The sequence below is a fragment of the Sceloporus occidentalis genome, unplaced genomic scaffold, assembly GCF_023333645.1.
Source record: "Sceloporus occidentalis isolate IW3139 unplaced genomic scaffold, rSceOcc1.0.p SCAF_9, whole genome shotgun sequence".
Taxonomy (NCBI): domain Eukaryota; kingdom Metazoa; phylum Chordata; class Lepidosauria; order Squamata; family Phrynosomatidae; genus Sceloporus; species Sceloporus occidentalis.
Genome location: NW_028316989.1, coordinates 15,499,026 through 15,525,255, shown reverse-complemented (window position 1 = coordinate 15,525,255; position 26,230 = coordinate 15,499,026). Strand labels below are relative to the sequence as shown.

The following is a 26,230-nucleotide window of genomic DNA, read 5'->3' as shown; positions in this document are numbered from 1 at the left end:
CCACAATTATTAAGTGATGACCTTTGGTGTATTTGATCAGTTAGAAAACATTTTCATTTGCTGAAACTGCTACACTTTGTGCTTACAGTTGTGCGTATGTATTCTCCAAGGGATGCCAAATGAGAAGCAACCATCACATCTCCAAATATTTTATAGCATTACGTTCGGCACTCATCCTAGGAGTGTAGCCCACCCTCACTTAACTAAATATTCCTCAATCAATTCCATCCTTTCTGAAAAGGATGTGCGTGTTGCAAAATTGTTGCTCCCCATGTACCCTGGATAAATGATTCCTGCAGGGCACCACTGACAACCAGATTTCACTACCTTGATGTGTGTTGCCCTTTGAAGCCAACAAGCCACAAGATAATAGATTGACCAGATAATGGACTGAAAAGTGAAATAAAGGAGTACTGACAGCACCAGGTCCATGTTTTTAGTGGCTCTCAGGATTATCTTGGGCTAATCTGCACTGCAGAAATAAGACAGTTCAACAACACTTTAACTACCATGGCTCAATGCTGTGGAATTCCCTGATTCATAGTTGTGTGAGATATTTAGCCTTTTATGCCAGTGTTCTGCAGACTGCAAATCCCAGGACTCCACAGCATTGAGCCATGTCAGTTAGTGGTGTGAAACTACATTACAGTTGGCCCTTTCTATCCATGGTTTTTAAAATCCACAGACTCAAGCATCCATGGCTTGAAACTATATAAATTCCAAAAAAGTGAATCTTGATTTTGCTTTTAGGGAAGGGGACATAATTTTACTATGCCATTGTATTTAATAGGACTTGAGCATCCATGAATGTTGGTATTCATGGGGGGTCCTGGAACCAAACCCCAGCAGATACCACAGCCCCACTGTATTTCTGCAGTGCAGATGTAGCTCTTGTCAGTCTGTGTGCATGTATATTTTCTCTGTCTTCTCCTTACCGTCCATGTGTCCCATTTGAGGGGCAGAGATATATCAGAAAATGCACGGTCCCTAGCATCTCCACTTCTCCTGCACTATTCCCATCCAAAGGACTTTGTCACTCTGAACCAGAAAGGAAAGAGGGAAAGAAAACCAGCAACAATGAGCAGCAGTAGCCAGGAGACTCTTGCAAGCCGCTCACCATACACCAGCTTTGAGACCAGTCCTATTATAGCTCCAGTCCTATCTACATCATTCCATGCTCTTGCCATCCTTTCATATGGATAACGTAGACAAACAATGCAGTCCTATATACAGTATATAGAAGAGAACCTTATTGAGTATGTCAGGTATTCTTTCCAGACCATTGTTCAAGCATCTGGGCAAAATCTGTGCAATACTTGCAACAAGCAATGCACCGCTAGAAGCAGTGGCCATTCCTCTGAAAGCTGTAAAGGAACATACTCTTTTAAAACCTTCAATGCAAGAGAGGGAGAAAGGGCAACTCTCTCCAGAACTTATTGTACAGCCAACCATTACAAATTTGAAGGCTATTTTGTGGGGCTGTGCATAGTTTCTCTTCAGGTCTCGACTACTACACAGGGCTTTAGGCTGAAGTCTTAAAGCATTTTATATCATGAAAATAGGGGGTGCAGTCCAGAGATGAAATGATCTCAAACTGAAGCCTATTATATTATATACGTACCATCGTGGACACCATAAATGTGATTCACTAGTGAGCCATGATGGGGCTGAGGAATACCCAAAAGTTCTTCCCCAATTTAATAATGAAGGCAAAATTTGATGCAGGTTCAACAATTTGCATAATTTATTCTGAATGCTAAATTTGGGTCTAGCATGCACAGAACTTGGCTTCTCAACCCTGCACCAGTATTGTAAACCAAGCCTTTCTTAACCCATACAACTGCTGGAGTCAAGTACAGGCCAATAGCCTTTTCCTATGGCTTAGTACCCAGAGATGATCATTCCTGAGTTCTTAGGAAGTGGGGGAAGAACACATCCAGACCCCACAAGTTCAGTATGGACCCACAAAGTGCTACATATATTATCTAATTATCTGAATTAAATCGCATGGGCCAACCTGGTTATAGACACAAATATATTCTGCTATCACCCAGCTATGTCCAATTAAGTGCCAACAACAGTAGGTTGGCATCCTCTAGAAAGCAAAAGGGCATTTGGGATAGGAAAAGCATCCTCCTTTTTTCCAATGACTTGAACATTCCCACCCACAAAACAAAACATCATAGTCCCACACTTTATGGCACGGACTTTTATGCAAGCAGAGAACCTCGATAAGAACTAGCGGCTTGGCTTCTTAGAAATGGAAGCTATGATTTTAAAAGAACAGGGAAGGGTTGCTTAATGCTCCAATTGCTTTGCAGAAAGTGAGATACTATGATTCACTTTGCAGCCATGGAGCAAGTCATTATCACAGCTCATATTACCCAGCTTAGTGGACACAACCAAGGATGTTATCGATGGGTCAGGCAGTAAGAATTAGCAATGTTTTGCCCGCCAACATTGTTAAGTGTGAACAAGATTAAGAATTATCTTAAGGTGAATTCATGAACAGAGGTGCAAGCAATGATGAACAAAAGGGCAAAATGCTTCTTTCCCGCTTGGTCCCTACTGTCCCAAAATCATCTGATGTAATTTAGAGCCAACAATTATTGGCACTGCATGGAAGCCACTTCACACATCCAGGTTTTCAGTCAGGTCCTACCAGATGAAGGGCAAGCTCTGTGTATACATCTTTTAAAGAAGATACAACTAACCGAGATCAGTGTTTGCTATAGAACTGATCTAAAAGCCCAATGAGACATTGGCACATCTTGTTCAATTCCACAGCATGGCAAGGCGTGTAACAGATTTTTTAAAAATTAAGTATATGTTCATTGAGTGCTATATGCAGGATGTAAGCAGCTGGACAATGGTGTCAATGAGGTGCTTTTAGTATGCAAATCAAGTCAAACACATAACACATCTAGACAGGATGTGTGTGCCTTTTACATAAAGCAGCATGCTCCTTTGCTCACAGGTTTTCCTTGCAACAACCTAACTGGTTAAACCATTAATCTCCTATGCAAAGGGAATTTTGCAGCACTTTTGAGACTAAATGAAAGATAGAATTTGGTAGAATGACCTTTCGTAGACTTGAGCCTACTTCCTCAGATCCCTTAATCCCATGCATCTTCCAAATCCCAACAGGTTTGTCCTCTTATGAAAGAAAGAAAAAATTCAAAACAGGTTAGCGTATGGGCAAAAGCAACACCGTATGACACCTTAAAAGATCTCAACACATTTTATTATAGCATAAGCTTTTGTGGATGCTGTCCACTTCCACCAGACCTGATGAAATGAACCACCACCAATGAAATATTTAGTCTTTAAGGTGTATCAAGGCCTGATTGCTTTTGTTGCTAAAGTGTAACATGGCTAGAAACAGCATGGGTGTCTTAGGAGAACGATGGCAAAACTGTCATGGATGGTCCAAGGAAAAGTAGTGGACTTGTTGCCCTTCACTAGCTGTCTTCCCCACCCCACCTCTACTGGGATTGTAAGAATGTAAATGTGCATTTAGGTATTTATACATAAAGTAAACAAGCCACATGTTTCCAGTTTTTAAAACTGAAGTGTAGAGATCAAAAAGCCCTAGGATTTGCACACATGGTTTTGATAATACCCTTTCTTTTTTGAGTGCAGAGACACTCACAGACACATGAATCGTCAATGGAATCCCTTCAAAGAATTTTAATATATGGGATAGTTCCTTCTAAAATGCCAATACTTCTGCACTGAACACAGCTGGCAGGCAGTTACAATACCTCTTTTAATGTGTTATGCTATAAATATTGGAGTAGGGAGATGGGTGAGAAATATGGTTCTATACAACCAGATGGGCCATTCCTTCACGCCTAAACCAGTCCTCTGACCCAGACCGCAGGACTCCTGTACTTTGTACAGTACGTCCAGGGATAAAATAATAGCATACTATTATTACATAACCCTATCTTTCAATAAAACTTTGCTTTATAATAAAATATCTTATTAACATGACCATTTCCTGCTATGTGTAAATATATATATACACACACACACACATATACACACACCGTTGTACATTGAAGCACTGCTTTGGAGCTCCACTGCCAGGTCATAAAGAGGCATTTTGCTATCCAACGGGACAGAGAAGAACTTTTGATTTGTCTCAAAAGAACGTCTCCTCCTCTACCATTATTTAAAAAACCCAACAAGATTATTGTTTTGCTTTCCCACGCTGCAGATGTTAGCTGCAGGAGGGAAGAGAATTACACAAGCTCTTGGGTATATATGAATAAAGAACCCCCAAGAGAGTAAAGATGCATCATGGGAAGGAAACCCTGCATGTTGGGGCAAGGAAGCTAAGTAACTAAAGTCAAAAGTTCATAAGTAACAAGAGCCCAGCAACACTGCCTGGGGTGAATGACGGAAGATCTCCACTCCTGGCCCCTTTCGAAATGGACGTGTGTAAAAACAGAGCGATTTTCCAGTTTTCAATTAGTCAAGCTGACAGATAAGCAAAGGAGGTTGCTGCTTAGAAAAATCCCCACCTGACTTAACAAAGTAACGTATTTTTTTAAAAAAGAAAACAAATGATTTCCTAGAACTAACATAGCCACATTAAACAGCATGGGGAGGAAAAGTATGTGGAAAGGTTGTCTACACTGGACAGTATGTGACATATCCTTAATGACAGCTCCCCAATTATTTAAAAGAAACAACTGAAGCACATTCTTTCCCCCAAACACTGGAGATTTGCTTTCAGTGGAGTGCAAGAGAAGCCCATCTTGCTGCAGTTTGAGACACATCTTTGGATGGGAAGCTCAACACAGTGACTTGCTGACACCCTCCTCAAAAGGCCCAGCCACTTCTATACTGGCGTTACCATTTCTATACTGGCGTTGAAAAGTGCTAAGTATGTTCAAACATTTTGGACTCCCAACTTTGGTTTCTGCCCTAGTGCAGTTAGGTAGTGTAGTCCTGCAACTACAGAAAATCTTATTCAAACTCAGCTCAACTCCCTGGGTGCCCTCACGCCAATCCTTACTTCAAAATCAACCCCAACTCACACATTTACTGTAAGGATAACACTGAAAATGGGAGGAGGGAGAGGGGCACAGCTTCTGGGAGGAGGAAGGGAGGAGAAAAATACAAAATTAATACTATTAGAGCACACACACACACACACACACACACAAAACATAAAGGTTTTGGAGATCCTTCAGCCAACAACCAGATGAGAAGAATCATACCAGCTGTTTCGGACTTGAGGGATATTTCAACCAAATGGGGAGCGAACCTTCCTAAAACAGTTAACATACTGCATTGCGGCTGGTGCACTGACCCATAATAAAAAGTGCTTCCATTTAATGCTTGTTGTTTTCTGTGCCCAGATGGCCCCCACTTGATTTTAGAGAGCAAGCAAGCCAGCCAAAAAGTTTATCCAAGTGATCATCGTTTAGCAACGTCTCCTGGTTGCTGTGCTTTAGAAGCTGCAGTGTGCTGATGCACGTGTGTGTCTCTTATCAGATTTTTTTTTTAAATTGTCTTTAGCTTGCTTACAGAAGGGCACTGGATATTCCACAGACCTACGTTTTGTAGAACACAACTCACAGGTCCCCCCCACCCCGCTTTCCAAACTGATCTTGGGTAACAAAGAGATGGCAGGCCACCCAGGTGAAGGGATGGCAATGCGGCCATCTGAAATCTGAGTCCACCCCCTGAGTCAACATAAGCCCTGTAAAATCTTCTTTGTTTAACCGTGTACCTAAATGTATGTTCTGAAGCGTCCAACTCTGTAACTGGGTGAGTATTAATAACCCTCTGGGCTTTGAAGCAAACCTTTTGTGCTAAGTTCATAAGTACAGCTGAGAAACCAAAGAAAAAGCCGCACACACGGTTGAAGTTGGTCACCTCCTCTTAAAACCATCACCATCTGGGCTGGATCATGATGCTAAGTCTCATTGATCTGGGCCTGCTAAAAACCTGGCCTAGAGAAATTACCTGGGATTTACATAAAACCAACCCTCAACTGGGCAAACCAAAACAAAATCCCCACCCTTCCCTTCCTCCTCTGCAGAAAAGTCCTCAATTGCGTGCAAGGGGTGGAGCGTGTGGTCATGCACCACCTGAAGCTTGGGGGAAGGGGAGGGCTATTTGGCCTTTGAGTCCACATAGATTTTATCTCCATCCCGAATGCCATAAGAATGCAGTGCCCGCGAGTTGTACTTCATTTCTTCAGGACCAAAGGGAGCTTCATGGTCCAAGTGGGTGACTAGCATGCTGCTGGTTGGCAACTGGACCAGCCCTTTCAGTTGTTTCTTTAATTCTGCTACCGTCTGATCCAGGCGGATGGTCATCTCCTCCACCTGGTCTTTGAAGTGAACTTCAACTTTTGCGCTGCTCTGGGGCCGTAGGTCAACAACGGCTAGCTTTTCCAGCTTCCCATATTTTGTCACTAGTTCATGATACCTGGGAAAGTTGGGGGGGGGGGGAGGGGAGAGAAAAAGATAGATACAGGAGTTAGAACTGCAACTGTTTATTAAAATTCTTTTAAATAAATGCATTGAAATTATTTATATTTTGATTTGTTTGGGGTTCCTTTGGCACCAAGGCCCCTAAAGGCCACTAACTAGTTATTGCTGGACTTGCCCTATGGGGTAAGAGATAAAAATTCAGGATGAGTCAAGTGATGAGATGTGCATTTTTCAGTAGTGATGCTACTGAAATTCAACATCCTCACTACTACCACAGCAGTCAAATAAGGTAGCTTCAATTTACCATGCAATACACACCCAGCCCTAGCTCCACTGGCTGCTACTGAACGGGATGTTAAATGAAAAGTGGCTCCCTCCCTCCCTCTGCTAGCAGCAAACAGTGACCAAATGTGCTTTACTGTGTTGTCCTTCAAACAGACAGCCAGTCTGAAGCTGCAGAGGTATCAGTATCTGGCCTTCCATCCTTTGTTTTATAAAATGATTCCCCCCCAAATTTGAAGTCCATGCTGCAGTATTGCTGATTTCTGTGTATGGCTATAAAAGCTGGACAGGGAAGAAAACTGATAGAAAGACTATAAGCTCATTTGAAATGTGGAGCTGGAGGACAGTTCTATGGATAACATGGACTGCCAAAAAGACAAATGGGTCTAAGAGCAAATCGAACCTTAGCTCCCTTGAAGCTAAGATGACTAAGCTGAGACTGTAATACTCTGGACATATCATGTGAAAACACAACTCATTTAAAAAAAATAATGCCTTCTAAGGTAGAAGTGAGCATAGACTAAGACTCTGGAGACTAGGGTTCAAGCCATGGAAAGTCACATTCTCTCCACTTCAGAGGAAGGCTAAGGTAACCTCTCACTAAACAAGGCTTGCTGAAGAAATCCTGTGACAGGTTTGACCCTGAGGTTATCATTAGTTGGAAAAGACTTGAAGGCACACAACAACATGATAGCAAAAAAAGGGGAAGACTGCATTACAACTGGATGGCCTCAATCAAGGTAGCCATAGCCCTGAGTCTGCAACACCTGGACAGGGTGTTTGATGAGAGAGCTGGAAGACTCTCATTCAGAGAGTCACCAAAAGATCAAGTTGGCTTAATGGCTATTACCAACAACAACATTACTTCTGCTCACATTCTGCTTGTGTGCACATTGTGCCCAGGGCACACGGCTTTAAGATTCGTTCTGTATCACAGATCCATGTGTGGCATTCATGAGCAGAGATGATAAGGGATGCCGGAATTGTGGGGTCAAGGTGGGAGAGTAGAGCAGTGCCTTGCCTGGATGGCCACAAACCTGTTCAACAAGTTTTTCCATTTTCCCAGAGATGTTTCTTTGTTCTGTGTCCCTGGGATTTGTCCCCTTGCTTTCCCCACTGCATTGGTTGAGTATCTCTCTGACTTAGAATGAGGGGACAGAGTCTCTTCTGCCGGGCTGGGAAAGTGGCAAAAAGTCAACTCCAAGTACAAGGTAATTGAAAAGACAAAGACAAAGAATGGCTGAGAGGAGGTAACATTTCAGAGTCTCCCAGCGATGCCCGAGACTGAAAGCTCCTTTTGTCTCCGGTCTGACTTGGGGCTTGAATGTGATCGCTGCTGTGTCACTGCTCCTGTCAGGGAAGGATGGAGCCAGGCAACTGCGGAGTGGGAGGCCCCACATGGGACTCCTGTGAAATGTAGGAATGTTCCCTCAACAGCAGAGCCTCTGTCTGCCGGGATGGTGATGTAGCCGACATAGGGCACTAAGCTTTAAACATCTTGGACAAAACCAGCCTTCATCATGAGGTGGAGTCCTTGAGGGCAGCCCCCACCCCAGCTCTAGCTCTCATAGCTCATATTAAGATACAAATCAGCCTGCTTGGGGAACAATTATGCAGTGGAGGAGGCAGGAAGGTCTGTATTTTCAGAAATGGAATCACTGCCAATATTGGTTTGAGCTGGTAGCAGGAAAATGATGAGGACAAGGAGCTTCCCTGGGTGCATTTCAACATCTCCAATCACTGACATCAAAACACTTCACAGGAGCGCACAGACAAAACACAGCATGAGTGGGGGGGGGGGGAATAAAAGAAAAGGAAGAAGAGGATGGATTTTATTTTTCCTTTTCAGATACTGCAATTGGAGTTTCAATGGGAGGATGAGTGACAAGGTTGTCTCTGGCAATAGGCAACCACCTTTCTCGCATACAGCTTAACAAAAGCTGCAATGTTAGGTGTCTGGAAACAACACCTTGACTGACAAGAGGTCTCAGCACTATTATCTCTTTCTTACCTCCCACATACATGCTTTCTGTAGAGGTGAAATGAGCACAGATTAAGCCGAGAGCAAAATGAAGTGGAAGAACTGATACTTTATGACAAGCAAAAGGTAGTTTCTTCAGCTGGGCTCCAAACTACAGAAAGAGCTGCCTTTTTGGACACACAGTGCTTGGGATTATGAACTGAGAAAGCTGGTGACTATGGGGAATTTTGCTTCCTTCACTTTAAACCTGTTATGTACATTCTTAGCACGTCCCTGTACAAACAGCACATCTGCACAGCATACAATCTGAACAGGCATTTCAAGCCAGCTTCAGCCCTAAAAAAGTTTCAGCCCTCATGAGTATGAGAGAAATGTTGAAAACACTTCATTTTTTTCCTTTTGCTCATGATTTTTGGGGACATTTGGTGGAACTGCAGATGAGGGACATCTTGCTAGATGTTCTCTGCATGTCAAATTCCATTCTAAGGGTTGGCACACTCCTTTTATTCCTTCAACCAGCAGGAAAATATCTTTTTTATTATTTTATTTTACTTTTTGCAAAACCCCTTTTGAGTGGCTGCTGAGATAGGGGCTTTCCCCAGAGACTACTGTATTTTGTTTATCCATGTGCTTTTTAAACTCCTTTTCAATTTATTTGTGTGCAAATATTATATTTTGCTTAACTGTGTTTTAACGCGATATTCCTTAAATATTAACAGGTGCAGACAGAGATATGGGTTGGATACTGAATACACAAGACAACGGTTCTGTAATAATCCAAGGCAAGAGGAGGCAGCTTTGTTTCTGTTACAGGTGGAAGAGAAGATGAAAGAATGAAATGGGCTAGGAAAGGAATCCCTCTCCCCTCCTCTCACAGATCAAACATCAAGCAGGGGCTAAAAAGGTCTAAGATGTGGAACCTGAACTTTGGTCTCTGGGGACACCATCTCAGCTATATGCAACTGCTCTGAAGGTATTTCTGAAAAGGCTCACTAGCTCCATGAAGGTGGGAGGGAGGGGGGACTTTAATGGGTACACAAGTCGGTCAGAGACCCCACGCAGATGAGGGCACTTGAACAAAGGGGCCATTGAAGAGAGAAGGGTGGGAGGGACACTCAGCATTGCTTAGAGGCCATGAACCAGTGGGAGGTTGAATCCAAATTTCCCTACCCTTTTACACACAACCTAAGCAGAACAAGCAGAACCAGCTGGCTGGAATGTTCAGGGGCATTTTAAAAACAAGAGTAGAACCGGGATGCCTTGCTGACAATTCTTAGGCCATGAGACCAACACACACATAACAGGAAACCAACTGTTATGTTTACAAGGGAGGTGCTGTACATTCTCTTGTTGTTACTGTGTGCCTTCAAGCCATTTCTGACCAAGCAAACTTGTTTCCTTCTCAATGTCCATGTAGTAAAGTATTCCTGGTATGAGACTTCTTTTATTCCCTGTTTGGGACATACATTACTCTAGCTTATCACAGACTGCACTGTCCTGCTATGGGTTAATCTATTTCAGTAGTTTAGGTAGAAATATCCACCTTTATATTATGAAGCAGTGAGTTGAAAAGGAATCAAAACGTATATTCTGCAGGGAAAGTCTCAAGGAAGCGGCAGTCAAAGGGTTCACCGATTTTGTCTGTGTGAGAAAAAGTCAGACGTGAACTACTTTGCACTGCATTTGCAATGAAAAAAACCCTCCTTTTTCACTGCACTTTGGTTCATCTTTCTAAACTCCATTTCCAGGTGTAACAAGGGACAGTACCACCTGCCCTCTTTTCCCTTGGGTCCTTCCGCTTTTACTCTGTAGTTTTAGATCTGTAAGCTGGTAGGGATAGGCACTTGCCTATACTGCCCATACAATCCCTGTAAGATCCCAATTTTATGCACTGATGATGTCATATGTATAATAAATAAGATAAACAACATTTAGCATTGCCCCATTCAAATAATAAGGCTGTTGCAAACCTGTTGTAAATACTGGAACACCCATAAAAAAGTCAGGCTCAGGCTGCATCTACACTACAGAAATAATGCAGCTTGATAACAGTTTAACTGTTATGGCTCAATGCTATGGAATTCTGGGGTTTCTAGTTTTACGAGATATTTAGCTTCCTGTCAGAGAAGTCAAGTGTCACAACAAACTACAAATCCCAGAATTCCATAGCACTGAGCCATGGCAGTTAAAATGGTGTCAAACTTGCATTATTTCTGTAGTATAGCTACAGCCTCAGTGTTTCCAAAAGGCAATAGTAGTTGGAATATCTCCAGATGTTTCCATAAGTCCAATCAGCCCCACAGAGACAAGGTAAAGGAAGAGCTATAAAAACTATTGCCCCAAACATATGGATGGTGGCAATTTTCCTATCCCAGTCAAAAGCAACACAGTGAGTTTCTGGTGAGGTGAGATTTGAACTTGGGGCATCTCAGTTTACAGTTCAGTATCCTGGATAGTCTTAAACTCAACAATCCCCCAGTTCTTGGTTCAGAAGATCTCACCTGAAAGGGGCTTCTTCTTGAGGAAAATCTATGTAATAACGAATGAAAAACCTCTCAGCATCTTCTCGCTCCCCTTCCACAATGACACTTCCATTCAGCTTAGTGATAGATGGTAACCTGCCATGTACAAAAGAAGGGGAATTATTAACATCTTAATAAGGGCAGCATGGATGGGGGAACTAAATCCATAATTTAAAAGTCATCAGCAAAAATGAGATTTGTGTTCTCAGGAGATTTCATCCCCCACCAGAACCAAAGACACCCCAACATATCTCTCAAAGGATTTTATACCAGCTCCCAGGAAGGGAGCATTTGATTTAAAACCATGTATTACAATTTGAATATAAATGTATTCTATAATTCTCCAAGCACCCTTCTTCTGGTTGGGCTTGCAGAATCGCTTCATAAAATATTGTGTCCTTAAAAAATTGGCTGCAGTTCTGTTCAACCAACCGCCTCTGCATTTCTAGGTAGGTACTGTGTAAAGAGATCTCCCTGATAGTATCCAAGTGTCAAACAGCTCCTGAGATCCCTTAGAAAAAAGAAGTGGAGGAAAGAGGCAGATGGGATGAACAACCTACTTCTGTGAAACATACAGAAACAAAGTCTATTTGGTGTGGACCAGAAGGTTCACATTAACATCTGCTGAGCAGCATGGATGGGGGGAACATTTTGAGGGAGTGGACAAGAGGTATACAGGCAAAAATAAACTTCAGACCTTGCTATTACCAACTTCCTGCGCTCCTCATTGGTGTATGGCTGAAGGAGAGGAATGCCCAACAGTCTCACTTCCTCAAGCTTGGGGAAAGAATTGAGCTTGTCAATGTCTTCCCAGGAATGCAGACCTGCTTTTTTAAAAAAGAAAAGGAAGTGTTTAGGTAAGAAAAAAAGGTGCAGGGGTTAGAAAGATGAGAGAATCACAACAATGTACCTGAGAAATCAGAAACTGAGTTTGTGAGGTGTGCAGAGCCACCCACCCAGAAATATACAGAATCACTTTCTACCTCTAACTAAGCTGGGGATGGGCGAACCACAAGACAAGGTCCTATCAATAGTACATGGTCTTGCGGGAGTCTGCTAACCCCACAAGGTTCAGGCAATTTTATCATTACTTGTTCTTCAATTCCCCTTCCCCACCCAAAGACATGAATTCCAATTTGAATTTGCAATTCAATGTGTCAGTTATGACCTATAAAGCTCTATAGGACCTATAAACCTTCCAATATGAGCCTGCATGAGTTTTAAGATCCTCAGGGGAGGGCTTTCTCATCTGATCAGAACACAGGAGAGAACCTTCAGTCGTTGTTCTCTGGTTGTGGAACTCTCTGTCACAGGAAATCTTGACTAGTTCCCTCCCTGTTCTCCTTCCACTTTAACAAGGAAATGAGCAACACTTTATTTAGTGACAGGTCTTTAATGGATATTATTTTTAAACTTTTATTATTATGTTTTAATCTGCATACTTTATTTTAATTCATGTTGAGAGTCCCTTTAAGATCCATTCAGGAGAAAGGGAACATACAAAAATAAACAAATGACTTTGTTCCCTTTAATTAACAGCTGCTTTATGGGTTTCTTTAGTGCTGCTCATTTTAGAGCTGTGTGTGTATATCTTTGTAGGAATAATGTTAACATCTGTATTATTTTGCCTTGTTTTATTGATCATATTGTACACATTAGGGCTTTAAATCTCTGAAAGACAGCTCAGAAGTGGTAAATAATTAAATAAACAAAATGCTCAGCAAACAACAGTGTTAAGGCTCTAATCCGGTTTTTTTATACTAAAGGAGGCCAATTTTTACCTGCAGCCCTGAAGGTGTTTCAGGCTAAGGTTATACCACAATTGCTATTTGGGATCCCTATCTGGATCCAAGGCTTTTCCGTAGAATTAGAACAGGTCCTTTCTGCCTACCTCCGTAAGCTATTTGGAGTACCTAACTGTGTCCCAGCAGCAGCTTTACGCCTTGAAGCGGGCTGCCACTCAGTGGAATGCACTGCCTGGACGTGGACCCTAAAATATTGGTTAAAACTATTTTATGCGGGCTCAGATTCAGGACTTTGGTACCTTGTAAGGAAAGATAACTACACTACTCTCTGGTCTAAAAGCATTCAGGAGAAATTGCTGAGAATGGGCTTCTCAAGTAATTTTTTAATGACACAAGATCTATCGAGAGCCCAGCAGTTTATGGTACGTCGCATAAAAGATATCGATATCCAACATTCCTTATCTTTAGCCCGCACCACCTGTTCTCCTATTAGTTTAGGGCTGCAGTTTAATTTAGTGAGGGAGGCTTCTTACTTGCAAAATTTGACCATTTCAAAGTACCGAGCTGTGTTTTCAAAAGCTAGATTTAATGTAATTCCCTCAGCGCTCCTTGAGGGTCGTTTCAAGGGAACCCCCTACCATGAACGGGTTTGTCCCTGTGGTGAAGGATCCGTTGAGTCCTTAGAACATGTTTTATTTTTTTGTATTTTTTATAAAGATGAGAGGTCAAGATTAATTTCTCCCCTCCTGTGCAAGTTCCCAGGTAGATCATACAGTTGGTACATGGAATATTTGTTGAATGATGCTAAGAAAAGCAAAACGGAAACAGTGGCTAAGTTTCTTTTCTCCGCTGTTAAAACACATAAGATCATGAGTTAATCTAAATGAACAGTTTTGTTTTGCAATTTGCTCTTGGCGCATCTAAATAAATACTCACCTAGATTTTGTATCCAAGGTTTAGTATTATCCAATATATTTGAGAATGTTTTAATTTATATATAAATGTTTACTCTATGAGCACGACATGAACATCTTTATCATGGGCTTATCTTAACAAGTTCACGTATTTTAATGTTTTAAATGTTTTATATGTTTCATATATTTTGCTGCTAATGGCCTGTCGGCTGAAATAAAGTTGATTGATTGATTGATTGATACAAATAGACCTGGGATAATTTGGGATTAAACTATGTATGTCTTGAATGAATTTTGAATACATTTGCATCATCAACTTTAAAAAAAATAAAAATAAACAAAATGCTCACTTCCTTGTTAACAAGATCACAGTAGCAGCAGCTTATCTACAACAAGATGTGATTATGTGCACCTGTGTATTGGCAGCAGGGACGGAGCAGGGAGAACCACTTACAACACAACATGAATTCTGATTTAGGAAGAGCTACTTCTTTCAGGATCTCACCTGACTTGTGCAGACTGATGGATCGCAAATTTGGGAACAGCCTTGCCAAGGCATCTTCCGGGTCCTCAATGGTCGTTAGGTAGTTATTAGCCAAAACAAGTGTGTCTAGCGATGGAAACATGACACCCAACTTTCGGATTTCCGTCCAGTCCTTGAGATTATTGTCAGTGATGTGGAGTAACTTGAGAGAGTGACAACAAACTGGAGAACAAGACACTGTTTTATAGTCATTAAGGCACAGGAAGAGTTCCTCCAAGCTGCAGGGAGAAAAGGAAAAACACTCACACTTCCAGGCTTCCAAATGAATGAAGGCTGTTGACATATGGTTTATGCACACTCATTTTGTAGAGTTTTCTTTATGTAAGGAAATGGCACATTGGAATGTCCTTTCTAGCAAAGAAAACCAGCTAAAATCAGGGGGCATCCAAACTAGAAAGCGTTGCAGAAACAGGCTTTTTCGTTGGTCTATAGCTCCCATAATCCACCAGTCAGCACGGCCAATGCCCCATGTTGGTTTGGGGAACTGTGTGAGTTACAGTATACAAGAGGAAGCTTTTAAAACTCTCCTGGTTGTTGGGTTGGATAATAACAGTATGAGAGGACCTTTTGATCTAGCAGAGTTTTTGCATTCTGAAGGAGTATGCATTCACCAAAGTGAACACAATGCAGAATGCGTCTGTGTTCTTATGAAAAATGCAAGATCTTTAACTGGAATTTATCGGCTAGCCTCTCTTCCCACTCCATTTAGCCTCATTCAAAAGCTAGTATCTCCATTAGTGAGGTATCTGACCCTGTTAATGGAGGAGCACCACAGAGGAGTGCACTGCATACAGATTACATTATCAGCATCATCTGTCAATTTGACGGTCAAACATATGTAAATGTAAAAGATGAGCATCAAGCTTTGCCTATAATGCACTCTCGAGTTCAGAGCTGGCTTGAGGTCTGAAATTACATTACCCAACTGTGGTCTAAATTCTTTGAAAAGACTGGATTGCATGTACAGCAGGATGAGGTTATGAATGGACTGTACCATTTAGGAAATCACAGATGAGATGCGCTAATTTGAAATGCTCCAATGTAAAACAACAACAACAACACTCTCTGCTAGTAGAAAATAAGCACATCAGAGAGCAACATTCTAGGCTGGTTCTTTGCTCGATATGCTAACTGCGACCTGCAGAGTTTTTAAATGTAGAGGAACATTCCAAATATGTCATCTACCTCCCTGCTGCCCAAAGTGGTTCAGTCTGTTGTATCATATCATCCCATGGCATGTGTAAGTCAGCTCTAAGTTGGAAGCAGTGCTGAAAGATGCTAGTGATTAGAAGACTGTCTTATAGATGAAGAAGCCCCTGGTTCAAACTGTGCCTTTGTATAAACTTAGCTGTCACCATATGATGTTAGCTCAGCATCCTCACACCAAGGTGTTACATATTTTCTTGATCAGAAAACAGCCATTCCCAAAAGTGGGTGATCACTTGGGCCACCCAAGCCGGTGTGCACATATTTTGGCATGAGGCTTTAACCTCTTTTCCAATGTGGTTCCATGATTTTAATTTTCCCCATTTTTCAAGAGAAAAGGCAGTCAATGAGAGATCACGGCTTGGGGAAGTCATTGGCCAAACTGGCTGGGGAATTAAGTTGCAGTTCAAAGAATAGCAACGTCTCCAAAGCCTAAATAGATGGAAAGGTAACCAGAGAAAAAATGGGAGTGACAAGAAAGAGCCAACCCAGAGAATAGAAAGTTCTTCAAAATCATATGCCAAAGCCAAGCTGAAATAAAAAGGGGGGGGGGGGGGCAAATCCTGCAGACTCCTAGGTAAGCAAAATGGCTTTCCACCTTTGCCCCTAGCTGGGGCTCTACTAACAATGGTGGTTTTACTGCTGACAAATACCACTCCCTCTGGACTTCTTTTCTGGCACCAGAGGACTACTTCGACATCACCCTAATTTCCTGTGAATAGCCGCTTGCTGGGATTAGCATTGCTGTGTGTCTCTAGATCCACAGCATAATCTCAGCAACATTTACAACAAGTGAGCCCCAAGGCCATTTCTGTAGTCCCCCCCCCCAGCTTATGCTGTCCCCCAAGAAAGGCCCACCCTTTACAGTAATGGTAGCCTCTACTGCCCAGTAATCTTTGCTATGGACTCATAGCTTCCTCTTGCAAACCAAGCAACCGCTGCTTTGCAAATGCTCTAAGTGAAAAGGGATAACTGCCATTCATAGAAGCCTCAGAGTGCCAGTTCCCACCCATGATTTACAACAGCCCTGTAAGGTTGGCTAGTATTCTCTCCCCTCTTTCACTAGAAGATTGGTTTGAGACAACATGAATTGTCTAAGTTTAGTTAACAGACATTGTGGCTTCCACAAGATTTGAACCTGGGATTTCTTGGTTCATAGTCAATTAGTTTTCTATACTGGGCAGTTTTTCACAACACCACACTCTGATTTGTTCACAAAGGGCTTCCTCCTACCCTGCTGCTCCCCTTTGGCTTACTCTGGTAATTCTTGCAGTATCGTATGGACTGTTTCCCAGGAAGCTTTACTGTTGTTGAGCACAAGTTTGCGAACGCCGGAGAAAGAACCAGCACATCCCCTCTCTAAAACCGACAAATTCAGAGGATTGGAACTCAGGTTTAGAAACTCCAAGTGGGGGACATTTGACACAATTTTACTGACCTAAGAGGGAAAAGAAGGGGAGGGGAGAGACAAGCCATCAGGCAGTAACTGGATCTTGAATAATATTCTGTCATCTAAAAAAGATTTCAGCCAAGCATTCTAGCACAGCTCATTCAGCCACAGAATGATACGGATCCCAATAGCATTTGAGATAGTTATCTGTAATTCATACTGCTGCTATTTGCTGATTTAGATTGATTGGCTAATTGCTTGTTCACCTCAATGGTTCATTTAATTACACATTTAAAAAAGGCTTGATAAGGAGATTAAAAAAAAAACAAATAGCTGGCAGGCTTCATAAAATCCACCTGAATGGCAGCTGAAGAGGGAGGGGGAAAAACAATCTACAAGAGCCAAGGTTTGTCAAAAGGCTATTTTACCTGGGGCCAGTCATCTTTTCTGCAATCTTGTACGCACCACATTCCATAAAATGTTAAAGGCTATGTGCAAAAAGGCTGTCTAGTTGTTGGTAGACTATCTCTTGTGAGCTCTACTCACAAGTCCCACACAAAACCAAAGCCATCTCTGTTTTGCAAATGCCAGTACAGCAGGCTGGGCTACATGTAAGGTTAATGTGAGTGGAGGTTTCTGTAAAACTGAGCAAATAAAAGAGTACAGACACAGAGAGAAGGATGAACAAGCTTTCAATCTACAGTTTAGCAAAATCCACAGCTGGAAACCTCTTGTGCCCCTCATCCCAATGGAATCTACAAATCAGGCGCCTAACCTCCATAGAAACCTCATGAACAAAAAAAACCAAATTATGATTTGATACTGCTATTCACAAGCTTCATGCTCAGATAAAATGGAAAACTGCAGTTTGTTGCTATTTATGAAGAGATGGCTTGGCCACTGTTAACCCAGAAGCAGAGATATCTACTAGTATAGCTATGCCAGTGATCGGGGGTCAGGAAGAGGGTGCTTTTTATTCCCAAGGAGCACAAAGCCAGTTCTGCCACCCTGGCCATTGAATGGCCATAGATGTGTGGACATGTGCTGTCCAACCAACGTTTCATACCTGGAAAGAAAAAAACCAGCCCTGGCCCCATCTCCATAGAAAGCCTAAGGCTGATCCCTTGCAGATGCACTCATGGCCAATCAGTGACTGAAAGTGGGTTGAACTACACCTAGGAGCCATGGGCTTCCCTCATGTATCCAGAGCACTGTACAAGGTGCTGCTTCAACAATGAGTAGAAAACTATTTATGTTGGCATAAACAGGGGTCAAGACCACAAAAACTATCAATAGTATTCTGGTTTTTATCTCCCCTTCTCATGTAGGGATCACAGGGGAGGATAAAGTGTGCTGGGAACATTCTGGGCATGAACTAAAATAGATGTGTAACAGTCAGCACTAACAGTTCTTGTTATGACTTAAAATGATATTTGCACAACTCCTGTACCTCATGCCAGTCTTCCAGTTTGTTGTCAGACAGATCGAGTTCAGACACGTGAGCACAGAAGGCAGCAATCTCATTTTCATCCCCTGCACAGGTTATTCCGCAGCTGTTCAAAACCAGGACGCTTGGGAGGTTGAGACGGTCTAAAAAGAAAATAAGGAACAACAATGCTTTATTTTGTGGGGTAACCTTGCTTCTTCAGATGTAAAGGGTCTCCTAGAAGTTTGATCAAAAGAAACAGGATCAAACTATATAAAATTTAGTAAACCCATCATAGATCGCGACCACCAGATGTATGGTCTATTTGTGAAGCCTGCAAGACTGGTTCCAAAACAAACCATTCATATGCACCCCTTCATACTTAGGATCAAGCTTTTGGTGTTAGATGTGAACCTGGCAATGGGTTGGACTCCACTATATGCAGACTTTCTATTAAACACCCAGGTGGTAATCTGAATAGGCTTGTATTCAGGTCTTAGGAGTTCAGGATGCTACAGCAATTGAATTGTTCAAACCATTTTGTAGGAGAAATTACCAAGAACATGATACCAAAAGGCTGTCTGCTTAACAACTTTGAGAGCAACATCAAAAATACAAGCATGTTCCAAGTTCTTATTTTTCCATGTGAAATGTGGTTATGTAATAAATAAGAGTATGGAGGGCTCAACTATAAGTTGAGTAGTACTTTAAGGGAGTTGCAGAGGAGAGGGGGTCATCTGAGGGTTACACACTTAATGAGAGACAACAGGCATGCTACTAGATGTGTTGTACTGTTCTGGATATATTCAAAAAGAAAAAAAGGTGTATGGAGATCCATGGCTGAAATGCTCTTTTCATCATTCCTTTGTGTTCAATCCTTGGAGTCATCAATGGAGCAGCCTGAAAGTTTTTGTTAAGGTGACTCTGTTGTGGTTAATTTTGAATGACATATGATGCATTTTGTCCTTGACTGACTCAACTTATTTCTGCTCTTTTCTGTCAAACTTGGTCACTGTCATTTCCACCCAAATAGTTTTCTTGTTTTTTCCTCCCTTTAGGGATGGCTGTGATACAAATCAACCTGACAGGAATTTAAAATGACACTCTTTGTGTGTGTGTGTGTACATGGGCATGTTGGAAATGGGGGTGAAGGTGTTCTGCATGCTGAAAGCAAGCAGAATGTTTATCTGCTCTGCCCTCTCTCTCACACACACACGAACACACACACACATATATAAGCAGTGAAAACATGGGAAAAGGTATATCAGTTTTTATCCCCGTTCCTCAAACAGAACAGAACATCAGAGGGGAGAATTTAATTGCTTCCGGAAATGATAGACAGTCAGAACCTGTACCTTTCATAGGTGAACCCTGAGGTGTAGCTGGGACATGCACGCCCATCCCAGGACCACGACGGTATGGAAAGTTTTCAGGGCTGTATTTCTCACAAAGAACTTGCATGAAACTTCTCCCAGTAGGCTGATCCATGGTCCCTTCTTGAAATTCTATGATTAAAAAAAGAGGAGACAAAACAAATTTTTCTCCTATCACCAGCAAATTTAAGTTCTCTTTCAATGAATAAAGAGCACCTATTCCTGCAAGTCGAGACTTGCTGGCAAGAATACACCCATTTCTGCACACACTGCTCTTTTCTGTTGGATGTGGCAACTTATTTTGGACCAAGATGTGTATATGTATGTATATATTTATTTAATATCCCACCTTTCTCTCAGCATGGGACTCAAGGCGAGTTAAAAAACATTAAAACAAAACCATAAGCTAAAACTTAATAATAAACAATTAAAGCACAATTAAACAAGTTTAAAATAATTTAAGTTTAGCAAAATTAAACAAATTAAACAATTAAAATGCCATTACATTTTTAAAAGTGCAAAATCTTTTAAAAATCATAATAATAAAGTCAAAAATACATTACACATACACCCAATAAACATGACTTCCTGAAACTAATCACTCATTAAATGTCTTTTTGAACAGGAAGGTCTTTGCTTGTCAGTGAAAGGACTAAAGAGAGGGGAACCAACCTAGATTCCTATGGAAGGGAATTCCACAGATTGGGAGTAACCATCAAGAAGACTCTCACCAGACAGGCTTGTCATGATGGTGAAAGAAAGTCTATCCTCAAATATCTTAAGATTCTGGATGGTTTATATAGAGAAATACAATCTTTCAAATTGTCTAGACCTAAGCCATATGGGGCTTTATAGACAGAATTTTACTTCCACATTAAATGGCCTGCCATGAAGATTTCATTCTTACACAGACTGAACATACCAGTAAGCCTTCCTGAAGACTTTCAGAGGTAATATACAGTTGGACCTTTGTATCTGCGAGGGATTCGTTCCGGATCCCCACCCTGTGGATACAAAAAAATGCAGGACCTCAAGTCTCGTTGTCCCTAATGACGGTGTGACATGCGCCACCATTCGGGAGAACAGGGCTTGGTGTCTGCAGATGCTTAAATCTGCAGATGGCAAGCCTGCAGATAACAAGGATTCACTGTACTTCCCATTTTATTTAGGATGCTGTAGGAAAATGTGCTAGCCCTGTATAGCTATGGATTCTACACCCATGGATTCAGTCATCCATGGCTTGAAAGTGTCCCTACCCCCACTCACCAAAAAATCCTAAAAATCAAACCTTGATTTTGCCATTCTATAAAAGGGACACCATTTTAGTACCCCAAAGTATAAATGGAGCAACAAAATGGATCCCCTTCTCTGTCTACCCTAAATCATACTGCTCAACATTATGAAAGCATGCTATACTTCAGTGTAATATTTTATGTGGAAATTCAATTCAGTTCTTATCTCAAATTAAAATTTCCTGGGCTCCGAATTCTTTCATTCTAATTTAAGTTTGGAGGTCCTTGCTCTCTGTATGTCTATTTTACCACTTTCCCACTCCTGCATGGGACTTACTTACTGGTTGCAGCATCAGCTCTCCCTAGGATAACAGGTGTGACTCTCAGCAGAATCTATTCAGCCCTTCATTTTTTTTCAGAGGAGAAACATCACATTTCCATGTGAGTTGCTGCAATGGGAAGAAAGAGAGAGAACTTAAGCCACAAGGTTTACTTTGATTCGAGTTCCTGCTTCCTAAAACCAGGTCAGACTGACCCAGCATATTGATTCAAAAGCACCAGGGAAACACCTGTTGGAAATATTTATTGCTATGTAATTTGCTTTGTTAATTTTATGGCTGGTGTGAATTGATCTGTATTTTTTGCTATTTATTGCTATTGTGAATTGCTTCGTTATTTTATTGTTATTGTTTATTTGCCTTGTACTTTCTTTACTATTGTAACCTGCCCTGATTCCTTGCGATTAGGCGGGCTATAAATAAATCCTTATTTTCATTTATTATAGATGAGCTTGCCAGCCTCAAAAGCTTAAAGAGGGAGATCAGACTAATTTGTGGAGGAGGGGAAGGAGACCTCCATCAATGGCTGTTTGCCACAATGGATAAACTGAATGTCCAGAGGTAGTAAACCACTATTTACCAGTTTTGAGAGGGGACAAACAGCAAGGAACGATGACTGCCTTTATGCCTTGTGTGAAAGGCAACTTGGATGACCATCTTAGGAAGCAAGATGCGGGCCTTTGTGGGAGATCCGTCCTGATCCTGGTTGAAGCTCACACATAACAATAGCAAGTACATAACAGGGTCTGGAAACAAAGGTCATCCTGACATTTACCCTGCTACTGAGATAATACTCTCCCAAGTGCTGAATACAATTCCAATTTGTAATGTATCAACTAATGGTGTGGTTTCTCCAGAACTCCTGGAAAGGTCCTTGGTCTGACAGACCTAAAGGATGCTCAGGCACAGTAGCAGTGGATAGGTCCTATCCTAAGAATCTGGCTATGACTCTAAAATCAGACCTTTCTTCTGAGCAAAGGTAACATGCATGGGTCTATTCTATACACATACACAGATAGAATTAACTTCAGTCCACTTTAGAAATAAAGGTCAAGAAATTGCATGGAAGTATTATTAAACATGAAAGGGTTCTACAGGTCGGATGTCAGTTGCTGCTGCAGAGATTTACAAAGGCAGATTGCATCGATCACCAGGCTTACTGCACTAATTTCATCTCAAAACCTCAAAATGACAACAAATCCATACACAGGAGCCGGGTAACCTTCTGCTGAGTGTACTTTTTCCTCTGAAGAGCAGCAAACTTAAGCCAAACTCAAACCCACCACAACCCGAGAAGCAGAAATTGGAAAATAGACAGGCCTCTGCCTTGAAGGTGGTGAACACAAATCAAAACATTGGCCAAAATTACAGACTGGTTCAGCTTTCCCAAAATACAGAGTAATACCAGCAGAGCGATTATCTTGGTATTAGATACGCATGCTTCCCTTTCTTAGAGTCAAGGTTCAGTTTAAAGAACTGTTCATGAACAAATGGAAACTTGAGTTAAAAGAAAGAGAGGTGCCCTTCACTGAACAAAGTTAAGATACTTCTTATCAACAATAAAGACACTTATTTGGAAGAGCATCATATGGGAGCCAATATTCATTTGCTGTTTGTGTGTGCTTTCAATTTGTTTACGACTTATAGCAACCCTATCAAGGGGTTTTCTGGGGCTGAAAGTGTGTGACTCGCATATGGTTTCCATAGTCAACAGAGGAATTGAATTCTGGTCTCCAGAGTTGTAGTCCAAAACTCAAACCTCTATCTACTATACTATCTACTATAAATATGGTAAAGAGATTCTCAGCTTCCTGAAATTAGGTGCATGCCACTTGCAGTGGTATCCTTTCAATATTATTCATTTAAGAAACACCTTTCTAAACAAAGAACCAGTTAAAAGTCAGTTGAACACAGGCTATCGCTCCAAATGTTAGCTCATTCTGGAATAAGATTAGTTGGGATGGCCAGAGACAATTCCTAAGTACCAACTCATCTAAGCAACTGGATGCTGGTAATTGGCTTTGATAGCAAAGGATTATGAAACATGTTATTGAATAGAACATCTATTCAGTCCTGGCAAGTTGTTACACCTGTATCCCTCTCTCCTTCTTCCATCATGAAATTCAAGTAGTCCTGATGGATATTCCTAGGTCTCACATAAAGGCATTGATCAGAAATGACTTATATGAAAGATATTGCTATAGGCTGTGCAATATATATGTATTCTTACACTGGATTTTATGGCATTTGGGGGGTTTGCAATGGCTTTTAGTCAAACACAATAAATGACTGGCTGGCAAGCTGGAAAATGGAAATCTGTGCCACTGCAATAAATAAATAAATAAATAAATAAATAAATAAATCATCACATGTTCCATGTACAGTACATTAAAATTTTAACAAGTATATTAATGCAGATCGTCTTTCAAGAACACCAATATAATACAAACCTTATCTCAAGAGCACTAATATAATACAGAATGAGATTCTACAATCCTGAAGAGAAGCCAAAGCAGTATAGAGACGTCAACAGGATACAGAGGCCAGCACTAACCACTGTGCGGTTGCTGACTCCATGATTTATTTAACCTGCTCCATTAAGCAAAACAGGCAAGGTCACCTCGTCTATATGAATATGGATGGACTCTGGGGGCCCACGATTTAAAAGGCTGCATTATCATAACGTTTACCCAGGGAAGACGAGAGTAAATTATTAGCGTACAAGAGAAATAAACAGGAAGCTGTGTCTGTTTTCTCAGTTTCTGATGTCAAAAACAAGCAAGGTTCAAAGTATGTTTGTGAGGCTCTCACCATCAGCGACCGATATGAAGGTCACATTATGGGTCACGCTGATATTGAGTCAGACCATTGATTTACGCAGCTTGGGACTGTCTGTGTTAACTGGCAGCAATACAGTATTTAGAGCTTTTATCGGGTGCTACTGACCAATAATAAACCTCTTTATGAGAAGATGCCTTATGCGAGGCCATACTGTTTGTCTGTAGCGCTTCCACTTGCGAAGGTGATGATGGTGGCTCTTCCCCTGCTTTAATTTAAACTACGAGGACGAAAATCAACTCATTTTTGAGTCGGGCCGGAGAAGAGCGTTGAGGATACTGTCGGCAGCCAAAAAGACGAACAAGTGGGTCTTAGGACAGAACAAACCAACAAACCTAAACTCTCCTCGGAGGCCAAGATGATCAAATGGAGGCCGTCGTACTTTGGAACGAATCATTAGAAAAGCCAACGATGTTAGGAAAAATGAAGTAGAAAGAGAGGAAGGCCATAGACTAGTTGGATAGACTCCATCATGGAGGTCATGGACATGAATCTTTAGGAGCTAAGGAGGAGGACAGAGGGCTCATCCACATGCATCCTCCCTTAATTTATTTGACCCTTACTATGTAAAGCACTGTGCAAACTAAATAATACTACTACTACTACTAATAATAATACACTCATCCCTTTACATTTCCAGCTTTGATTTTTGTGGCTTTGATCATTCATGGATTAATATGTCCTCTCTAGGAATATCTAGGTCCTCCAGTGCAACTCTGTGGTCAACCTTAACCAAATGTCGCACTGAAGGACCTACAGAGATTCATAGAGAGAACGCGCCACTTGGCATTTGTAGCTCCTCCAGTGCAAGTCTATGGTCAATGTCTGGCAGATGCTGACCACAGATTCGCAATGAAGGACCTAGAGATCCCTAGGAAGGTGTTCCCTCAGGTTAAAAACATAGTGCTTTTGTTATCTGTGGTTTCCTCACATTCACTGGGGTCCCTCCAGAGAATGCGGAGCGAGGAGCGTAACAGTAATACCTAGAAAGCTCATGGTCCCAGCCTCTTCTGCTCCTTTGCAAACCGATTTTCTAGACTAACACATCTACGGTCCAAAACGCACTGTGGAAATAATCCAGTCTGACACCGCTTTGAACTGCCTTGGCTCAGTGCTAGGGAATCCTGGGAACTGTAGTTCTCTGTCACAATGAACCCCAATCCCCCGAATTCCATACAATTAAACAGCCGGCAATTAAAACGGTGTCAAACTGGATTGTGAAGCGTTCCCCAATTCATCATTGGAGACCGGGAACTGCTTTAAACTGCAGATCAACGCTATGGAATTCTGGGAACTGTAGTCTATTGGGGCACTAGGGCTCTCAGACAGAGAATAATAATTATTATTATTAAAGTCATTTAAAGTAGTTGAAATAGCTCTCATGGCCGGCATCCATAGTGTTTTTTGTGGTTTTTTCAGGCTATATATACGATATTATATATATATATATATATATATGATCTGAAGATATATCTATAGATAGATAGATAGATAGATAGATATAGATATACCATAAAGACAATACTTAGAGAGGGCTACTCACAATAGTACAGACCCCAGAATCCCCATAGCCTTCAACCATGGCGGTTTAAAGCAGTCTCAACCTGAGCTCCGTCCACACAGAGAGAAATAACCCAGTTTGACAGCCCTTTAACTCCCAGCAGCTGAACTGTGTGGAGTTTGCCTGGGAGGAGGCTGAATGCCTGGCAGAACTACACTTCCCAGGATTCCCTAGCCCTCAGCCGGGGGAGGTAAATGCAATGGACCCTTTGGCAGGACCTGGGCCAGCCCTCCCCTAAATCCATGCCCCTCTTCTCTCTCCTCCTCACCGGACCAAGGCTGGGGGCTCTCCCTCCTCCGTCCGTCCATCCGTCCCGGATTGACCCGGAAGCAGTTCTTGCAAAGGGAACCACAGCCGAACGAGCGACGAGAGGGAAGAAAACCAAACATCACGTGACTTCCCCCAACGAACGCCGGTCACGTG

At 41.7% G+C, this 26,230-nt stretch overlaps 1 protein-coding gene across 4 annotated transcripts; it reads right to left on the bottom strand.

Annotated features, from left to right (window-relative positions):
* Positions 1 to 1,729: 1,729 nt before the first annotated feature.
* TBCEL (tubulin folding cofactor E like) lies at positions 1,730 to 26,204 on the bottom strand. Of its 4 annotated transcripts, none has more exons than XM_089537355.1 (9): positions 26,076 to 26,204; positions 21,408 to 21,519; positions 19,821 to 19,970; positions 18,490 to 18,629; positions 16,906 to 17,087; positions 14,405 to 14,661; positions 11,938 to 12,067; positions 11,220 to 11,336; positions 1,730 to 6,450 (listed from the first exon to the last, which is right to left on the bottom strand). In XM_089537355.1, exons 2-9 carry the CDS (start codon positions 21,421 to 21,423, stop codon positions 6,132 to 6,134), a joined length of 1,311 nt encoding a protein of 436 aa, XP_089393481.1. In that variant the 5' UTR covers positions 21,424 to 21,519; positions 26,076 to 26,204; the 3' UTR covers positions 1,730 to 6,131. The 4 variants fall into 4 exon arrangements, with proteins under 4 accessions (XP_089393481.1, XP_089393484.1, XP_089393482.1 ...); XM_089537358.1 differs by having other exon boundaries at positions 21,412 to 21,519; XM_089537356.1 differs by lacking the exon at positions 26,076 to 26,204 and adding an exon at positions 25,790 to 26,018.
* Positions 26,205 to 26,230: the final 26 nt, after the last annotated feature.